Source organism: Pholis gunnellus (genome assembly GCF_910591455.1).
Source record: "Pholis gunnellus genome assembly, chromosome: 1".
Classification (NCBI taxonomy): domain Eukaryota; kingdom Metazoa; phylum Chordata; class Actinopteri; order Perciformes; family Pholidae; genus Pholis; species Pholis gunnellus.
Window position 1 is genome coordinate 30,146,534 of NC_136528.1, and position 8,363 is coordinate 30,154,896.

The following is an 8,363-nucleotide window of genomic DNA, read 5'->3' on the forward strand; positions in this document are numbered from 1 at the left end:
TGTTTTGCGAAGAAGAGCGTCATATAAATTACTTTTCCAAAACGAATATAATGAATTTTACCCACATGCTATATACCTACTTAACAACGGGATTCTGAGAAAAAATACAAAAAGTTATTTTACTCACTCAAAACACAATTATACACAAAGTAATATATAAACTACCACGTTCTAGCACAATACCACGTATTTTTCGGCGAGCTACAGCGAGCTACGCACTCCAAATGCAGATATCACAAAAAAGAGACCGTCATGGCCGAACGATAGCTTAGCAAGCATGAGAATTCCACCCTGAATCCGAAGATATCTTCCATAATTCTCTCCTTCAAACCATTCGAACGTTACACCGTGGAACACACACAAGCACAACCAACCACAGAGCAAAACATTTGAAACGCACCGTACCTTTTTTGAGGTTTGCTAAAATGTATGTTTTAGTATATCATTAAAAGTCATAGTATGGTTTGTCAAAAATATTCATAGTACATCAAACAAATCATAAAAAATATGGTATACAAATTTAAAGTCATAAAAGCTTGTATTAGAATACGTAAAAAGGTACATCTATATAATATAAAAATATCTTTTTTTAATTTATAGTACAGTCTGTCAGAAAAGTTTTTTTTTAAAGTCAGTGTAATATGTCATACAACTTTAAGATAAAAGGTCAAAAGAGTCATAAACGTACTATAGTGTGTGTTTAAAGTCATACAAACAATGTAAAGTATGTCAAAGTAATAGAATAGTATGTCATTAAAAGTGATATAAAGTCTTATGGTATGTCTTCAAAGTCTCAGTATAGCTAGTCATAAAAAGTAATAAAACCATAGCATAATATATAAAATAATAGGTCATTGTATGTCAACACAGTGATTGTACAGTATTCCATAAAAAATCATAAAAAAGCAATAGTGTATTGTGTCATAAAAAGTAATGTCAAAAAGTCATTAAAATTCATAGTATAGTATGTGTGGCCTAATTAAAAGGATGATACCAGACACTAAGATACATTTATATTTTATGTGGGTCTTTTATTTCCCCCGACTGCACTCACGGAGTACAGCGTTAATTAGTCAAATTTTAAAGGTATGGAACAATTGACAGCAAACTTAAACAATTGCTTTTTACTCAATTTAGGATTACAATATAAATGGACTGACAACTGGAAACACTATATTCGAAAGCTACATATAAAACGACAGTAGTGGCTTCCTCCTGTTAAACAGAAACAAAACCTGCATCTGTTTCATGCTGTTCAACTCTCTGAGATATGTAGATAGCATTTATTTCAACAGGAACACAATTATTCTCACTCCCATATCAGTACTCGGCCTGTGTGCTTGGACCCACACACATGGAACTCACGGCAGCTTCTGTTGCCCCTCTAAATGAGACAGATGCATACAACTTAACACCATGTCTTTAAACAGTTAACAACCCCAATTACAAGGTGATTCTGTATTTATTAGTAACTTCTCCCGCTACTTCCGCTGACCCGTAGTTCAGGTCTTTCCCTTCAGCTCAGTCTGGATGCTAAATGCTAATGCTTGGTCCTCAGCAGCCTCTGATTCCCGCTCTTTATTTCCACATCTCACGTGAACTCCGTGCTCTTGCGTAGCTCACGCTTCACTGTTCTTAAAGTGACAGTACGCCTAAAATAAAAGCAGCATCTGTCACTGTCACTAACCCTGCATGTAAGTCATATCTATCAGGGACAGTACAAAAACCTTCCTAACCCCACTTCGCCTGGCTACATATGTCTGGAAGTAATAGTATTTTATGTCAAAAAAGTCAAAGTATAGTATCTCATAAAAAGTCACAGTATTGTTTGTCAACAACAGTCTTACCTTAGTATGTAAAAGAAGTCATAAAGTGTCATAGTATAATATGGTAAATATGGCATAGCATAGTATGTGAAAAGGTTAAAAAAGTAATGGAATAGTTTGTTAAAAAAGTCATAGTCCATTGAAAGTGGAGGACATTGTTTTAATTCAATTCAATTACATTTATTTTGTATGGCCCAAAATCACAGATTTCCCTCAGAGGACTTTTAAGAGTAGCATGTAGGTGTAGTGAGCGAGTGGCAGTGAATGCACAGAGCTGAGAGATGTTGTAGATCGGAGCAGAGAAGAAATTGGCAGTCATTTTGTTTGGGTAGGGGGTTAGCCCCTAAGTGACGATCAACCTTGGCCCTGGAGACAAAACAAAGTTTCCCCTTTGCTTCCCGCTAACATGTCTTGAAGTTGAAGCAGCAAAGGAGTGACAACGCCTTTATTATTTCCCGTCAGTCTCATCTCCCATTGCTGGTATGTTTTTGTAAACATTACAGATGTCTAGTATTTATCATGTATACAGTGATATAAATAACCATATTTCTCTGTGTTCCATATAAACATTACATCCAGAATATGATCAACACAGGGGTAAGCCTCATAACCCAGTCCATACCCATGTCCATAAACACACACAACTGAGCATTTTCATGAATTCAAACCTTAAGCTGTTAAGTCTGAGGATCGTCACACATGCAATTGAGGAAACTCAAACACTTTGCTACTGGTTGATTCAAAAACACAAAAAAGGTGTTAATGAATGTATTTATTTTGTGTTAGCCTCTGATGTCAGTGTATTGGGGCAGCAGATGATGGTTCCTCCCCTGGTTCTGAATTGGCTTTTGGAAGTTTCTCTTCCTCTTTGGCCTTTTCATCTGGGGGTCCTTTCTTTCCAGAGCCAGCGTTTGATGTGAGGGCCTCCTCACTGTCCTCCATTTTCCCTTCCCGCAACATCCAGGAACTCTGCAATATGTCGGTGATTGTAATCCGGTGCTCCACAACAGGGTGCAAAATCCTTAGGATGAGGTCTTTTGCCTCAGACGAAACAGAAGGAATGTTGGGGAATTTGATATCACGCTGAATTTGCATTCTCAACATCGACTTGTTGGTGGAATCAAAGGGCTTTGAAGCATGGAGCATCATATACAGCACAACACCCATACTCCACACATCAGACACTTTGGGGTTGTATGGTAAACTTCTCACAATCTCAGGTGCTGCATAGGACCAGGTGCCACAGAAGGTTTCGCTCAGCATCATCCGCCCGTCTGCGTAAGTGAGCCTCTTGCTGAACCCGAAGTCACACACTTTGAGGTTAAAATGTGTGTCCAGCAGCATGTTTTCACATTTAAGGTCTCTGTGGGCCACGTCATTGTTGTGAAGATATTGGAGCGCATTGCACAGCTGTGTGAAAAGCCTACAGCCTGAATTTTCAGTTAAGGCCCCCTTGACACTGATATGCTTCAGGAGGTCTCCTTTCACACAGAACTCCATCACCACATAGACCTATAGACACAAAAGTAAATGGTGAATGGTAAGTGGACTTGTACTTGGCAAGTCAAGTTTATTGTATAGCACATTTCAACAATAAGGCAATTCAAAGTGTCTCACATAAAACCATTAAAAGCATCAAAACACAAGGCAAAAAAGGAGATTTAAAAACAATTAAGAAACATTAAAAACAGTCATTAAAACACTAAAAAGCTGTGTAAGAAATAAAATACAGTAGTATAGTAAAATGCAGAAAATGATTAATATCCTTGAATCTGGTTCAATTAAAGGCAGCAGCAAACAGAAAGGTGTTGAATCTTGATTTAAAGGAGCTGAGGGTCTCAGCAGACCTGCAGCTTTCTGGGACTTAGTTCCAGATATGTGGAGCAGAACAACTGAACGCTGCTTCTCCATGTTTAGTTCTGACTCTTGGAACAGAAAGTAGACCAGTCCAGACGACCTAAGGGGTCGGGATGGTTCATAAGGTAGCAGCAGATCAGACATGTATTATTATTTAAAGTCAATTCTTTGTTAGACAGGAAGCCAGTGCAAAGACCTCAGAACTGCAGTGATCATGTGATCAACTTTCTTGGTCTTATTGAGGACTTGCGCTGCAGCGTTCTGAATTAGCTGCAGCTTTCTGAATGACTTTTTACAGAGACCTGTAAACACACCGTTACAGTAGTCGAGTCTAAAGCACCTTTCTAGTGTGTCTAGTGCCACCTGCTAACTTTTGGGGGTAAGTCCATCAAAGACAACCTTTCATGACTTCTGACCCACAGTACATCGTCAAATTTAAATGTGCAATGGATGTAAAAGAGAATAATAGAATCGGACCCAACAACACAAACCGTAGCACTTTTAGCCATCCTTGTCGTGTGGCCCTAGAGATGGCAATGTCTCTTGGTTTGTCCTCCACTTTGGTTCAGACTGAAACTATCATTTGGATTGCCATGACATTTTGTAGGGACATTCATGGTTTCCAGAGGATGAATACTATGGATTTTGGTGATGTCCTGACTTCCTCTCTCCACTGGCAGGTTGACATTAATGTTAGCATTTAGCTCAAAGCATTGCTGTGCCAAGCACAGCCTCACAGAGCTGCTAGCATGGCTGTAGATTTGTGTATAAGCAACAGCAGCCATCTATTGGACTTCCTCTTATTCTACCATTGCTACCACAAATACCCAACAAATCCTTCAAATTGATGGTGTTAAAACAGTCTCCACAAACAAATGTCAAGTTACATTATTCTTAAAACATAATTCACAAATGAATGCAGAGTGATTTGTGTCTGTTAATCTGTATCTTTATCTGTGCCCACAAATTTACAAATCGTATATCATAATTACTACATCAACTTAGCATTTTACAAAGGAAGAATATTACATCTCCACCTAATTGTGTGGTTGTGAGGTCAGTGCAAGTAGCAATGCTGTCTTGAACAGCCTTCAGAGAAGAGCGCTCCAGAGGCTTAAAGGGACTCTAAACCAAAGCTATGTGCCCCATTGGCACTGCAGGAAGGAGGCACGCATTACCGGGCACTGTGTCCCGACCCCATGCAAGAACCGCTTCAAGCGAGGGTCACCAAAGACCAGTCTGTTGCTGAAATCGTGGCAGGAAACACAGCATACACTTTACCAGGGGTATGAGACAGCCCTCTATCCATCAAACACTGCAAAAAGGAGGGAGCTAGCCTCCTTTGCTCGCACCAGCGTTGGAACATTGACCACATTGCCCTGTAACAGGCAATAGTGGATGCCACTCTTAACACCTTGATGTTCTGCACCACCTGTGCAAGCAGTCCAGCCTCCCAGAGCTTTTCCCTCAGAGAAGCCAAGCCCGATGGCCTGTACTGGTTAGTGCGCCTATTGCACCCACTTCATTGGACAGAGCCCAGGGCTGGGGTCATCCGATTAATTTCTTCCTATGCCGAGCAGTGATCTGAGGCTACCACAATGTCTGACAAATGCTGGCGCCTCACTCTCTAACAGGGGACGAATGTGATGGAGCAGCTCAAACACGCAGCAGCTCAAGCGTCATGTCCCCACCACAGCTAGCGGTGCACGGGCCAAGGCATGAAAGCTGAAACACAAGTATATTCTGCGTTTCGAAGCAACCTCAACCTTCAAATATGCACCGCAATGATGGTGAACCAATCGCTCCGCTGAATCAATTCCAATAACCGCTTAAATGTTAACTTGATAATTACTTTCACTTTGTATTTAATAACTGACTTGTTTTTGTGAATGATATGAACATGTTACAATAGAAATAGTCCTTGGGCCAAACCAGATATCAGTACCATCTCAATGGGGAAAATCTGAACATAAACTAAATAGATTTTAGGGTCAATATAAGTAATTTAACATATCTTGGCCCTTCCACAGGAGCATGACATTTTGTTATATTGCCTTATCAGCACCTTTGCATAATTCCAAAAAGCCCACACAGCCAATGTCATATTAACTGTTATATCATCTTGAACCTAAGGCAACTAAAAGCAATGTGTTTTGAAATGAACCAAACTCTTTACATATAATATTGGTGGTAATATTGGTTTGCCTTCAAGTTAAGATAGTTTGGCAACCTTTTATATGAAGACCATGTCTATAATATGTTATAAACATATTCATAAGATATTGTAATGTATTTTTAAGGCTTTATACAACTCTTTATCCATGTTAAAATCATGTATGGCAACTTAGAACACGATCTTTTAAGTTTTAGAAGTGGTGAACATATTGTATTATACATTTAGCATTCATTATGCTTTATACCTCCATGCCAAAGTGGTGCCAAAAAACGGTGTCAGAGTTATGGGTTACATAGCATATTATAATTGCCATAACTTTAGCCCGAGAACTGCTCTAAAGCAGCATAGCAGATTATAAATTTGGAAGGTTTCTGAAATGGTAAAGCAACAGGACTGTATGAGGTTCTTAGCAAATTGTATGATACTGTAAGACACGTATGATCAGTATTTTCTGACTGCAAGTAAAGTCTTAGACATATCATATCTATCATATCTAAACATCGTCTAGGGATGTATAAAAACAAAAAAAAAACTCAAGATGGTACGGTACATTCAATTTGGGTCAGACTAAAAGCAGCCTTAACAAGTCATTTACTGTTTATATTTAAGTTTAACATTTTACTCTCACACAACTATCATAAGTAAAGAAATATATATATATATTATATACATATATATATGTATTACCTTGCTTGTGTGCCATTTGAAGATTTCAAGAGTCTTGACAATGTTGGGATGGTTCAAAGTCCTGATGATCTCCGTTTCCCGACACAGAAACGTTTCCACGTAACTGGAAGGCACCTTTGTTGTGTCTGTAACCTTTATGGCAACCTTTTTCTTCAGGCGGGTTGAGTAGGCACTCACAACTTTGCCAAACATGCCTTCTCCCAGGTTGCTCCTGAATGTGTAACCATGGCTCTCCATGAACCTTTTATTCATCATGAATGTTGTGATGACCGCAGTATGTTGAGTTACTGAATTCTCTCCGAAGCATAATCTAGTTTTGTAGTGAAATGCCACTCTATCAGTTTGGAACAGTGTATGGAATCATGACATCATGTTCTAGAAGCAATGGCTGTGAGAACTTTCCATCAGAACTACATGCAGCCTGATGGACAGAAGTTGAACTGTAACAGACACCAGGGCACAGAGGGAAGGTAACAGATGACCTCAAGTGACAGACACATTGAAAGTTCACTTCAGTTGAATCAACACAGGTGTTATGTTGTGGATGAGGAAAACTAAAGTAAACGTATCGCAAACGTAATGATTTTTACATCCACAGATGAACAATGTGGGAACTATAGCTTTGGTTTTTACTTGTAACTAAAGTCCTCTATAGCTAGTGGACCAGACATTATTTGACCATTTAAAACAAACATACACTATAATATTTGGTGTCAAACTGTCATTGACTGTTTGAAGTATGTGATCCAGAGGACACCTTTATGCCAGACCTGAACTGCAAACTGGACTTAAGCTTTTGATCTGATTTTTGGCAAGTGACACACATGTTTAGCTGGACTGAGGTCAGGTGAATGACCATGCCAGCTGACAACATCTCATGTCAACACGTCTACACCGTATGACTGAAGAGGGTCCAGTGAACTAACTTTGTACGCATTTCACAAAGCCTATAAGCAAATATCCTAATGATGCAAAACAGCTGATATGAAACAAGCAACCTTAGCAGCATACAGGCAGTGTTTGGTTGGAACGGTTAACTCAGTAGTCATGCACACAACAAGACTGCAAACACGTAAAAGTTTGACTTTACTTTACGACTGCTGGAAGCTCAGACTGTCAATCGATCAGGCTAGCCAAAGGTGCGTTTCCTTTGAAATTGGGCTGGTTCTGCCTCCCGGTAGTTTCATCTCCAATGTTGTGTCCAAAGTTCTGAATTATGTTTATTATTTAGGCTATTTATTTATTTATTTGTTAATACTTAGTTTCAGCTCTTCTTACATTGACCACTGCCATCTATTGTGAACCTGTTTGGCCTTGTTTAAACTTAAAGCTCCACAGCATACATACAGGAAGTGACAGCTTGACAGGTGGATGAAAAATAAAAAAATTGATCATTAATGAAACTATATGCTAACTTTACTGCTTTCATTTTACAAAAATAACTGGTATAAACAATAATCATTTAGTAATTCTGGGAGTTGTATTTATTTAGTTGTATTGATTACTCTATTCATGTGTTTAGTTATATTTCTTATTAGAGAGTTTTATTTATTTGGATTTGTTTCTCTTGTATTCATTATTTATCATTTGTGGTTATTTATCTATTTATTGGTTTATCAGTATTTTTATTTGACCGTAGTATTTCTAAAAACGTGGCTACAGCTGATATTTTGTGAGAGGACTGTGTTTCATATAATTCTCCAGCAGATAGCAGCAGGAAACAACCATCCACATCACATGTGAAGTCAGAAGAAATATGACTGGAATGATTAATGCTGTGCTAGCAACGTGTAATGTATGAAGAAACACGAAATATT

The 8,363-nt window shown here is 38.6% G+C and overlaps 1 protein-coding gene across 1 annotated transcript; it reads right to left on the reverse strand.

Moving 5' to 3' along the window:
* Window positions 1-2,621: 2,621 nt before the first annotated feature.
* Window positions 2,622-6,798, reverse strand: LOC306697315 (testis-specific serine/threonine-protein kinase 1-like; the record flags this gene model as incomplete). Its single annotated transcript, XM_079161144.1, has 2 exons — window positions 2,622-3,338; window positions 6,547-6,798. The coding sequence occupies 2 exons, from the start codon at window positions 6,796-6,798 to the stop codon at window positions 2,622-2,624; spliced, it is 969 nt and encodes a 322-aa protein (XP_079017270.1).
* Between the last annotated feature and the right edge of the window lie 1,565 nt (window positions 6,799-8,363).